Source organism: Ranitomeya imitator, chromosome 3 (genome assembly GCF_032444005.1).
Source record: "Ranitomeya imitator isolate aRanImi1 chromosome 3, aRanImi1.pri, whole genome shotgun sequence".
Taxonomy (NCBI): domain Eukaryota; kingdom Metazoa; phylum Chordata; class Amphibia; order Anura; family Dendrobatidae; genus Ranitomeya; species Ranitomeya imitator.
The window spans coordinates 178,290,170-178,303,029 of record NC_091284.1 but is presented as its reverse complement, the minus strand read 5'-3'; the positions used below and the strand labels follow the sequence as shown (position 1 = coordinate 178,303,029).

Below are 12,860 nucleotides of genomic sequence, written 5' to 3'. Positions count from 1 at the left end.
GCTCTCAAAATGTGGTAACGCAAAAAATATTTTTTGCAATAAAAAGCGTCTTTCAGTGTGTGACGGCTGCCAATCATAAAAATCCGCTAAATAACCCGCTATAAAAGTAAATCAAACCCCCCTTCATCACCCCCTTTGTTAGGGAAAAATTAAAAAAATGTATTTATTTCCATTTTCCCATTAGGGCTAGGGTTAGGGCTAGGGATAGGGTTAGGGCTAGGGTTAGGGTTAGGGCTAGGGTTAGGGCTAGGGTTAGGGCTAGGGTTAGGGCTACAGTTTGGGTTGGGGCTAAAGTTAGGGTTCGGGTTGGGGCTAGGGTTAGGGCTAGGGTTAGCACTAGGGTTAGGGCTAGGGTTAGGGCTAGGGTCAGGGTTAGGGCTAGGGTTAGGGCTAGGGTTAGGGCTACAGTTTGGGTTGGGGCTAAAGTTAGGGTTCGGGTTGGGGCTAAAGTTACAGTTAGGGTTTAGATTACATTTACAGTTGGGAATAGGGTTGGGATTAGGGTTAGGGGTGTGTCAGGGTTAGAGGTGTGGTTAGGGTTACTGTTGGGATTAGGGTTAGGGGTGTGTTTGGATTAGGGTTTCAGTTATAATTGTGGGGTTTCCACTGTTTAGGCACATCAGGGGCTCTCCAAACGCGACATGGCTTCCGATCTCAATTCCAGCCAATTCTGCGTTGAAAAAGTAAAACAGTGCTCCTTCCCTTCCGAGCTCTCCCGTGTGCCCAAACAGGGGTTTACCCCAACATATGGGGTATCAGCGTACTCAGGACAAATAGGACAACAACTTTTGGGGTCCAATTTCTCCTGTTACCCTTGGGAAAATACAAAACTGGGGGCTAAAAATAATTTTTGTGGGAAAAAAAAGATTTTTTATTTTCACGGCTCTGCGTTATAAACTGTAGTGAAACACTTGGGGGTTCAAAGTTCTCACAACACATCTAGATTAGTTCCCTGGGGGGTCTAGTTTCCAATATGGGGTCACTTGTGGGGGGTTTCTACTGTTTAGGTACATTAGGGGTTCTGCAAACGCATTGTGACGCCTGCAGATCATTCCATCTAAGTCTGCATTCCAAATGGCGCTCCTTCCCTTCCGAGCTCTGCCATGCGCTCAAACGGTGGTTCCCCCTAACATACGGGGTATCAGCGTACTCAGGACAAATTGGACAACAACTTTTGGGGTCGAATTTCTCCTCTTACCCTCGGGAAAATACAAAACTGGGGGCTAAAAAATAATTTTGGGGGGAAAGATTTTTTTATTTTCACGGCTCTGCGTTACAAACTGTAGTGAAACACTTGGGGGTTTAAAGCTATCACAACACATCTAGATGAGTTCCTTAGGGGGTCTAGTTTCCAAAATGGTGTCACTTGTGGGAGGTTTCTACTGTTTAGGTACATTAGGGGCTCTGCAAATGCAATGTGACACCTGCAGACCATTCCATCTAAGTCCTCATTCCAAATGGAGCTCCTTCACTTCCGAGCCCTCCCATGCGCCCAAACAGTGGTTCCCCCCCACATATGGGGTATCAGCGCACTCAGGACAAATTGGACAACAAATTGTGGGGTCCAATTTCTCCTGTTACCCTCGGGAAAATACAAAACTGGGGGCTAAAAAATAATTTTTGTGGGAAAAAATTTTTGTTTTATTTTTACGGCTCTCCATTATAAACTTCTGTGAAGCCCTTGGTGGGTCAAAGCGCTCAGCACACATCTAGATAAGTTCCTAAGGGGGTCTACTTTCCAAAATGGTGTCACTTGTGGGGGGTTTCTACTGTTTATGTACATTAGGGGCTCTGCAAACGCAATGTGACACCTGCAGACCATTCCATCTAAGTCTGCATTCAAATGTCACTCCTTCCCTTCCGAGCCCTCCCATGTGCCCAAACAGTGGTTCCCCCCACATATGGTGTATCATCGCACTCAGGACAAATTGGGCAACAAATTTTGGGGTCCAATTTCTCCTGTTACCCTTAGGAAAATACAAAACTGGGGGCTACAAAAATAATTTTTGTGGGAAAAAAATTTTGTTTTATTTTTACGGCTCTGCATTATAAACTTCTGTGAAGCACTTGGTGGGTCAAAGTGCTCACCACACCTCTAGATAAGTTCCTTAAGGGGTCTACTTTCCAAAATGGTGTCACTTGTGGGGGGATTCAATGTTTAGGCACATCAGTGGCTCTTCAAACGCAACATGGCGTCCCATCTCAATTCCTGTCAATTTTGCATTGAAAAGTCAAACGGCGCTCCTTCCCTTCCGAGCTCTCCCATCCGCCCAAACAGTGGTTTACCCCCACATATGGGCTATCAGCGTACTCAGGACAAATTGTACAACAACTTTTGGCGTCCAATTTCTTCTCTTACCCTTGGGAAAATAAAAAATTGGGGGCGAAAAGATAATTTTTGTGAAAAAATATGATTTTTTATTTTTACGGTTCTACATTATAAACTTCTGTGAAGCACTTGGTGGGTCAAAGTGCTCACCACACGTCTAGATAAGTTCCTTAGGGGGTCTACTTTCCAAAATGGTGTCACTTGTGGGGGGTTTCAATGTTTAGGCACATCAGGGGCTCTCCAAACGAAACATGGCGTCCCATCTCAATTCCAGTCAATTTTGCATTGAAAAGTCAAATGGCGCTCCTTCGCTTCCGAGCTCTGCCATGCGCCCAAACAGTGGTTTACCCCCACATATGGGGTATTGGCGTACTCAGGACAAATTGTACAACAATGTTTAGGGTCCATTTTCTCCTGTTACCCTTGGTAAAATAAAACAAATTGGAGTTGAATTAAATTTTTAGTGAAAAAAGTTAAATGTTCATTTTTATTTAAACATTCAAAAAATTCCTGTGAAGCACCAGAAGGGTTAATAAACTTCTTGAATATGGTTTTGAGCACCTTGAGGGGTGTAGTTTTTAGAATGGTGTCACACTTGGGTATTTTCTATCATATAGACCCCTCAAAATGACTTCAAATGAGATGTGGTCCCTAAAAAAAAATGGTGTTGTAGAAATGAGAAATTGCTGGTCAATTTTAACCCTTATAACTCCCTAAAAAAAAAAAATTTTGGTTCCAAAATTGTGCTGATGTAAAGTAGACTTGTGGGAAATGTTACTTATTAAGTATTTTGTGTGACATATCTCTGTGATTTAATTGCATAAAAATTCAAAGTTGGAAAATTGCGAAATTTTCATAATTTTCTCCAAATTTCCGTTTTTTTCACAAATAAACGCAGGTACTATCAAAGAATTTTTACCATTGTCATGAAGTACAATATGTCACGAGAAAACAATGTCAGAATCACTGGGATCCATTGAAGCGTTCCAGAGTTATAACCTCATAAAGGGACAGTGGTCAGAATTGTAAAAATTGGCCCGGTTATTAACGTGCAAACCACCCTTGGGGGTAAAGGGATTAATATTTGTAAGCCAAAACCAGGAATGGGTGAAAAATGTAGCAGTGGTGCATGTTTCGACACAAAATACTGCTTGATCCGGCTAATCTCACTGGCAAAAACATGGTGCAAAAGAAAATCAGACTGGCGCATGGTTGAGCTACTGGTCCAAACTGAGCGCTGCCCCATTTTTCTAGCACAGGCAACTTTGTCTCTGGAACACTGGAGAAGTATTCATGGGGTTATCCAGGACTAAATTATTTTTTACAATGAGTTAAAATACTAACAGTAAAGTAGTTGATATCTAGTTAGAAACTACCTGCCTGTTCTATCTGACTGATCTGTTGACAAGGCGCGGACTGCAGACATCCTGCGGATTGACTGTCGGCTTCCTGAAGTTAGGCAGCGGGGAGCCGGCTGTCAATCAGCATGATGTCGCCAGTCATACCCTTTCAACATAGCAGTGCGGGAGACTGGAAACCACGGAATCAGCCAGTGACCGCTCTGTGCCGGCAGAGATCTGCACTGGGAAGAACAGGCAGGTAGTTAGCAACTATGTGCCTGTTAGTTCTTAGGCAAACCATAAAAAATAATATACCGTATGTTTTAGGGCTCCTTCTCACTTACGAGAAATGCGTCCGAGTCTCGCAGGTTAAAACTCTCCTCTGGCGCCGGCACTCCGAAGCGGAGCCTGCAGCTCCATGTATTCCTATGCGGCCGCACGCTCCGCTCTGGAGTGCCAGCGCCAGAGGAGAGTTTTAACCCCTTTCTGACCTCGGACGGGATAGTACGTCCGAGGTCAGATCCCCTGCTTTGATGCAAGGCTCCGCAGTGAGCCCGTATCAAAGCCGGGACATGTCAGCTGTTTTGAACAGCTGACATGTGCCCGTAATAGGCGCGGGCAGAATCGCGATCTGCTCGCACCTATTAACTAGTTAAATGCCGCTGTCAAACGCAGACAGCGGCATTTAACTACCGCTTCCGGCCGGGCGGCCGGAAATGACGTCATCGCCGACCCCCGTCACATGATCGGGGGTCGGCGATGCGTCAGGATGGTAACCATAGAGGTCCTAGAGACCTCTATGGTTACTGATGACCGGTGGCTGTGAGCGCCACCCTGTGGTCGGCGCTCACAGCACACCTCCATTTCTGCTACATAGCAGCGAACAGCAGATCACTGCTATGTAGAAGAGCCGATCGCGTTGAGCCTGCTTCTAGCCTCCCATAGAGGCTATTGAAGCATGGCAAAAGTAAAAAAAAAAAAGTTAAAAAAAATGTGAAAAAAATAAAAAAAATATAAAAGTTTAAATCACCCCCCTTTCGCCCCAATCAAAATAAATCAATTAAAAAAAATCAAATCTACACATATTTGGGATCGCCGCGCTCAGAATCGCCCGATCTATCAATTAAAAAAAGCATTAACCTGATTGCTAAACGGCGTAGCGAGAAAAAAATTCGAAACGCCAGAATTACGTTTTTTAGGTCGCCGCGACATTGCATTAAAATGCAATAACGGGCGATCAAAAGAACGTATCTGCACCAAAATGCTATCAATAAAAACGTCATCTCGGCACGCAAAAAATAAGCCCTCAAGCGACCCCAGATCACGAAAAATGGAGACGCTACGGGTATCGGAAAATGGCGCAATTTTTTTTTTTTTTTAGCAAAGTTTAGAATTTTTTTCACCACTTAGATAAAAAATAACCTAGTCATGTTAGGTGTCTATGAACTCGTACTGACCTGGAGAATCATAATGGCAGGTCAGCTTTAGCATTTAGTGAACCTAGCAAAAAAGCCAAACAAAAAACAAGTGTGGGATTGCACTTTTTTTGCAATTTCACCGCACTTGGAATTTTTTTCCCGTTTTCTAGTACACGACATGCTAAAACCAATGATGTCGTTCAAAAGTACAACTCGTCCCGCAAAAAATAAGCCCTCACATGGCCAAATTGACGGAAAAATAAAAAAGTTATGGCTCTGTGAAGGAGGGGAGTGAAAAACGAACACGGAAAAACGAAAAATCCCAAGGTCATGAAGGGGTTAACCTGCGAGACTCAGACGTATTTCTCGCAAGTGAGAAGGAGCCCTTATAGAGGTAAACAAACTGCAGGGTGGTCGGTAACTGAGGAAACAAGTTGTAAAATATAGGATTAAAAGCCTTCTATTCTTGAGCAAAAAGACAATATTTAATACGAGATCAATTGCAAATAAGCGTATTTTTCCAAGCACTTTGCAATCTTTGCCTGCATTTACAAGTCGACTCCAGCCACATTGAACCTGACACCCCTGGCCCTGTGACACTCTGGTGAGCACTGACTAAAACCTTTCTCACTTTTTTCCTATGTTGAATTTTCAATCATAACAATTTAGGAACTTGAAACATCCTTCTTTAAAGTGCTATCTGACAGTTTGCAAATGGTGACAAAAAGCAAGATAACTGAAAACAGGAAAAAAATAATAAGATATTACAAGTATAGAAAGCTGCACAGATGGCACCAATGTCTGCTGCGCTCTGTAGAATATGTATGTGCTGCATTATTGTAACCATGACATGCAGGACAAGCAGTCTGCACAGATCCGAAAATGTCAGAAACTATTTTTACATAGTTTCTGTTTCTTAGAGACGATTCAGGGGTAAACAGCAGCCTACAAAGGCAGCGCCCTGGGCATCCTGCCAGAGGTGTCACACTGTCCCAAACCAGCAGTGAATGGTGCAGCCCTCAGTAAGCAGAGATATTTATTTCCTGCAGGAGTTTACAAACCGCATATGCAGACACCACAGATAGCAGGACTCTGGAGTGACACTCACCACTCACCACAGCTAGCAGGACTCTGGAGTGACACTCACCACTCACCACAGATAGCAGGACTCTGGAGTGACACTCACCACAGCCAGCGGGACTTTGGAGTGACACCCCCCACAGCCTGCGGGACTCTGAAGTGACACTCACCACAGCTAGCAGAACTCTGGAGTGACACTCACCACAGCTAGCAGGACTCTGGAGTGACACCCACCACAGCCAGCAGGACTCTAGAGTGACACTCACCACTCACCACAGCCAGCAGGACTCTGGAGTGACACTCACCACAGCCAGCAGGACTCTGGAGTGACACTCAACACAGCTAGCAGGACTCTGGAGTGACACTCACCACAGCTAGCAGGACTCTGGAGTGACACTCACCACAGCCAGCAGGACTCTGGAGTGACACTCACCACAGCCAGCAGGACTCTGGAGTGACACTCAGCACAGCCAGCAGGACTCTGGAGTGACAATCACCACAGCCAGCAGGACTCTGCATTGACACTTACCACAGCCAGCAGGACTCTGGAGTGACACTCACCACAGCCAGCAGGACTCTGGAGTGAAACTCACCACAGATAGCAGGACTCTGGAGTGACACTCACCACAGCTAGCAGGACTCTGGAGTGACACTAACCACAGCTAGCGGGACTCTGGAGTGACACTCACCACAGCTAGCGGGACTCTGGAGTGACACGCACCACAGCTAGCAGGACTCTGGAGTGACACTCACCACAGCTAGCAGGACTCTGGAGTGACACTCACCACAGCCAGCAGGACTCTGAAGTGACACTCACCACAGATAGCAGGACTCTGGAGTGACACTCACCACAGCTAGCAGGACTCTGGAGTGACACTCACCACAGCTAGCAGGACTCTGGAGTGACACTCACCACAGCCTGCGGGACTCTGGAGTGACACCCACCACAGCCAGCAGGACTCTGGAGTGACACTCACCACAGCTAGCGGTACTCTGGAGTGACACTCACCACAGCCAGCAGGACTCTGGAGTGACACTCACCACAGCTAGCAGGACTCTGGAGTGACACTCACCACAGCTAGCAGGACTCTGGCGTGATACTCACCACAGCTAGCGGTACTCTGGAGTGACACTCACCACAGCCAGCAGGACTCTGGAGTGACACTCACCACAGCCAGCAGGACTCTGGAGTGACACTCAGCACAGCTAGCAGGACTCTGGAGTGACAATCACCACAGCCAGCAGGACTCTGGATTGACACTTACCACAGCCAGCAGGACTCTGGAGTGACACTCACCACAGCCAGCAGGACTCTGGAGTGACACTCACCACAGCTAGCAGGACTCTGGAGTGACAATCACCACAGCTAGCAGGACTCTGGAGTGACATTCACCACAGCTAGCGGGACTCTGACGTGATACTCACCACAGCCAGCAGGACTCTGGAGTGACACTCACCACAGCCAGCAGGACTCTGGAGTGACACTCACCACAGCCAGCAGGACTCTGGAGTGACACTCACTACAGCTAGCAGGACTCTGGAGTGACACTCACCACAGCCAGCAGGACTCTGGAGTGACACTCACCACAGCTAGCGGGACTCTGGCGTGATACTCACCACAGCCAGCAGTACTCTGGAGTGACACTCACCACTCACCACAGCCAGCAAGACTCTGGAGTGACAATCACCATAGCTAGCAGGACTCTGGAATGACACTCACCACAGCCAGCAGGACTCTGGAGTGACACTCACCACAGCCAGCAGGACTCTGGAGTGGCACTCACCACAGCCAGCAGGACTCTGGAGTAACACTCACCACAGCCAGCAGGACTCTGGAGTGACACTCACCACAGCCAGCAGGACTCTGGAGTGAGACTCACCACAGCCAGCAGGACTCTGGAGTGACACTCACCACAGCTAGCAGGACTCTGGAGTGACACTCACCACAGCTAGCGGGACTCTGGAGTGACACTCACCACAGCTAGCGGGACTCTGGAGTGACACTCACCACAGCCAGCAGGACTCTGGAGTGACACTCACTACAGCTAGCAGGACTCTGGAGTGACACTCACCACAGCTAGCAGGACTCTGGAGTGACACTCACCACAGCTAGCGGGACTCTGACGTGATACTCACCACAGCCAGCGGGACTCTGGAGTGACACTCACCACAGCCAGCAGGACTCTGGAGTGACACTCACCACAGCCAGCAGGACTCTGGAGTGACAATCACCACAGCTAGCAGGACTCTGGAGTGACACTCACCACAGCCAGCAGGACTCTGGAGTGACACTCACCACAGCCAGCAGGACTCTGGAGTGACACTCACCACAGCCAGCAGGACTCTGGAGTGACACTCACCACAGCTAGCAGGACTCTGGAGTGACACTCACCACAGCTTGCAGGACTCTGGAGTGACAATCACCACAGCCAGCAGGACTCTGGAGTGACACTCACCACAGCCAGCAGGACTCTGGAGTGACACTCACCACAGCTAGCAGGACTCTGGAGTGACACTCACCACAGCCAGCAGGACTCTGAAGTGACACTCACCACAGATAGCAGGACTCTGAAGTGACACTCACCACAGCTAGCAGGACTCTGGCGTTATACTCACCACAGCTAGCGGTACTCTGGAGTGACACTCACCACAGCTAGCAGGACTCTGGAGTGACACTCACCACAGCTAGCAGGACTCTGGAGTGACACTCACCACAGCCAGCAGGACTCTGAAGTGACACTCACCACAGATAGCAGGACTCTGGAGTGACACTCACCACAGCTAGCAGGACTCTGGAGTGACACTCACCACAGCTAGCAGGACTCTGGAGTGACACTCACCACAGCTAGCAGGACTCTGGAGTGACACTCACCACAGCTAGCAGGACTCTGGAGTGACACTCACCACAGCCTGCGGGACTCTGGAGTGACACTCACCACAGCCTGCGGGACTCTGGAGTGACACCCACCACAGCCAGCAGGACTCTGGAGTGACACTCACCACAGCCAGCAGGACTCTGGAGTGACACTCACCACAGATAGCAGGACTCTGGAGTGACACTCACCACAGCTAGCAGGACTCTGGAGTGACACTCACCACAGCTAGCGGGACTCTGGAGTGACACTCACCACAGCTAGCAGGACTCTGGAGTGACACTCACCACAGCTAGCAGGACTCTGGCGTGATACTCACCACAGCTAGCGGTACTCTGGAGTGACACTCACCACAGCCAGCAGGACTCTGGAGTGACACTCACCACAGCCAGCAGGACTCTGGAGTGACACTCAGCACAGCTAGCAGGACTCTGGAGTGACAATCACCACAGCCAGCAGGACTCTGGATTGACACTTACCACAGCCAGCAGGACTCTGGAGTGACACTCACCACAGCCAGCAGGACTCTGGAGTGACACTCACCACAGCTAGCAGGACTCTGGAGTGACAATCACCACAGCTAGCAGGACTCTGGAGTGACATTCACCACAGCTAGCGGGACTCTGACGTGATACTCACCACAGCCAGCAGGACTCTGGAGTGACACTCACCACAGCCAGCAGGACTCTGGAGTGACACTCACCACAGCCAGCAGGACTCTGGAGTGACACTCACTACAGCTAGCAGGACTCTGGAGTGACACTCACCACAGCCAGCAGGACTCTGGAGTGACACTCACCACAGCTAGCGGGACTCTGGCGTGATACTCACCACAGCCAGCAGTACTCTGGAGTGACACTCACCACTCACCACAGCCAGCAAGACTCTGGAGTGACAATCACCATAGCTAGCAGGACTCTGGAATGACACTCACCACAGCCAGCAGGACTCTGGAGTGACACTCACCACAGCCAGCAGGACTCTGGAGTGGCACTCACCACAGCCAGCAGGACTCTGGAGTAACACTCACCACAGCCAGCAGGACTCTGGAGTGACACTCACCACAGCCAGCAGGACTCTGGAGTGAGACTCACCACAGCCAGCAGGACTCTGGAGTGACACTCACCACAGCTAGCAGGACTCTGGAGTGACACTCACCACAGCTAGCGGGACTCTGGAGTGACACTCACCACAGCTAGCGGGACTCTGGAGTGACACTCACCACAGCCAGCAGGACTCTGGAGTGACACTCACTACAGCTAGCAGGACTCTGGAGTGACACTCACCACAGCTAGCAGGACTCTGGAGTGACACTCACCACAGCTAGCGGGACTCTGACGTGATACTCACCACAGCCAGCAGGACTCTGGAGTGACACTCACCACAGCCAGCAGGACTCTGGAGTGACACTCACCACAGCCAGCAGGACTCTGGAGTGACAATCACCACAGCTAGCAGGACTCTGGAGTGACACTCACCACAGCCAGCAGGACTCTGGAGTGACACTCACCACAGCCAGCAGGACTCTGGAGTGACACTCACCACAGCCAGCAGGACTCTGGAGTGACACTCACCACAGCTAGCAGGACTCTGGAGTGACACTCACCACAGCTTGCAGGACTCTGGAGTGACAATCACCACAGCCAGCAGGACTCTGGAGTGACACTCACCACAGCCAGCAGGACTCTGGAGTGACACTCACCACAGCTAGCAGGACTCTGGAGTGACACTCACCACAGCCAGCAGGACTCTGAAGTGACACTCACCACAGATAGCAGGACTCTGAAGTGACACTCACCACAGCTAGCAGGACTCTGGCGTTATACTCACCACAGCTAGCGGTACTCTGGAGTGACACTCACCACAGCTAGCAGGACTCTGGAGTGACACTCACCACAGCTAGCAGGACTCTGGAGTGACACTCACCACAGCCAGCAGGACTCTGAAGTGACACTCACCACAGATAGCAGGACTCTGGAGTGACACTCACCACAGCTAGCAGGACTCTGGAGTGACACTCACCACAGCTAGCAGGACTCTGGAGTGACACTCACCACAGCTAGCAGGACTCTGGAGTGACACTCACCACAGCTAGCAGGACTCTGGAGTGACACTCACCACAGCCTGCGGGACTCTGGAGTGACACTCACCACAGCCTGCGGGACTCTGGAGTGACACCCACCACAGCCAGCAGGACTCTGGAGTGACACTCACCACAGCCAGCAGGACTCTGGAGTGACACTCACCACAGATAGCAGGACTCTGGAGTGACACTCACCACAGCTAGCAGGACTCTGGAGTGACACTCACCACAGCTAGCGGGACTCTGGAGTGACACTCACCACAGCTAGCGGTACTCTGGAGTGACACTCACCACAGCCAGCAGTACTCTGGAGTGACACTCACCACAGCTAGCGGGACTCTGGCGTGATACTCACCACAGCCAGCAGTACTCTGGAGTGACACTCACCACAGCCAGCAAGACTCTGGAGTGACAATCACCACAGCTAGCAGGACTCTGGAATGACACTCACCACAGCCAGCAGGACTCTGGAGTGACACTCACCACAGCCAGCAGGACTCTGGAGTGACACTCACCACAGCCAGCAGGACTCTGGAGTGACACTCACCACAGCCAGCAGGACTCTGGAGTGACACTCACCACAGCCAGCAGGACTCTGGAGTGACACTCACCACAGCCAGCAGGACTCTGGAATGACACTCACCACAGCCAGCAGGACTCTGGAGTGACACTCACCACAGCTAGCAGGACTCTGGAGTGACACTCACCACAGCTAGCGGTACTCTGGAGTGACACTCACCACAGCTAGCAGGACTCTGGAGTGACAGCAGAGACTATGACATGCAGCAGCCATACCTAAACACAGAGGACCACACACTGCACAATGGCTGTAATAGTGGATCGCTGTAATAGTGGATCGCTGTAATAGTGGATCGCTGTAATAGTGGATCGCTGTAATAGTGGATCGCTGTAATAGTGGATCGCTGCGATCAGGTTACACAGACCAGATTCTGCATTGCTCCAGCTCTTCCATAGGCTGCGCTCACCGAGTCCCTCCTGCTCTGCACATAAGCAAAGCAGCATAAACCCTAAGGATTCCCTCACAAAGGGTGCAGGGCTGTGCGGGATAAGCTGGCACTGACAGCTGGCAAGAATGCTCTGACCTGAGATGCCGCCGCCGATGACAATGACATCATGTACGGTGCTCATGGCTGCTGTGCCGCCTCAGTCACTGGCCCTGAGAGCTCTGGAGCACGGGCACGTCAGGCTGAGTACTGGAGCCAGCGCGGCCCCTCCCCCTCCATGTTTGCGCGGCTCTGGTTGCTTCAGTCAGGGGTTTAGCCATTAGCCGCCTTCCCTCTCTGTGTGCGGAAAGGTCAGACCGGCAGCTACGACATGGAAGGGATTGGCTGTCAGTGGCCATTGAAAAGTGCAGGGTGCGGAGAGCTCCAGGAGTCCGTCCTCTCCGAAAGTTACAGTGCAGGGGAAATGTGCGGGAAGGGAGAGTCCGGACTGTTCTACACAGCTCTGCACTGTATGTGCACAAATGGCTCTGCACTGCATTCTGTGTACACAAAGCTCTGCACAAGGGCACAGTATCTTATACACAAAGCTCTGCACTGACTCCTGTACTCAGCTCTGCACTGTAGTCTCTATACTCAAAGCTCTGCACAATATATTATACACACAGCTCTGCATTGTATGTGCACAAATGGCTCTGCACTGAATTCTGTATACACAAAGCTCTGCACAAGTGCACAGCATCTTATACACAAAGCTCTGCACCAGTGCACAGCA

The 12,860-nt window shown here is 50.3% G+C and overlaps 1 protein-coding gene across 1 annotated transcript in view; it reads right to left on the bottom strand.

The window, feature by feature from the left end:
- The window catches only part of LOC138673067 (amine oxidase [flavin-containing] A-like), a 141,793-nt gene extending 129,494 nt beyond the window's left edge, over positions 1 to 12,299 (bottom strand). Inside the window, exon 1 of the mRNA XM_069761648.1 lies at positions 12,227 to 12,299. Within this exon, the coding sequence (XP_069617749.1) occupies positions 12,227 to 12,272 (46 nt within the window). The 5' untranslated portion in view covers positions 12,273 to 12,299. The remainder of the gene's footprint in view (positions 1 to 12,226) is intronic.
- Between the last annotated feature and the right edge of the window lie 561 nt (positions 12,300 to 12,860).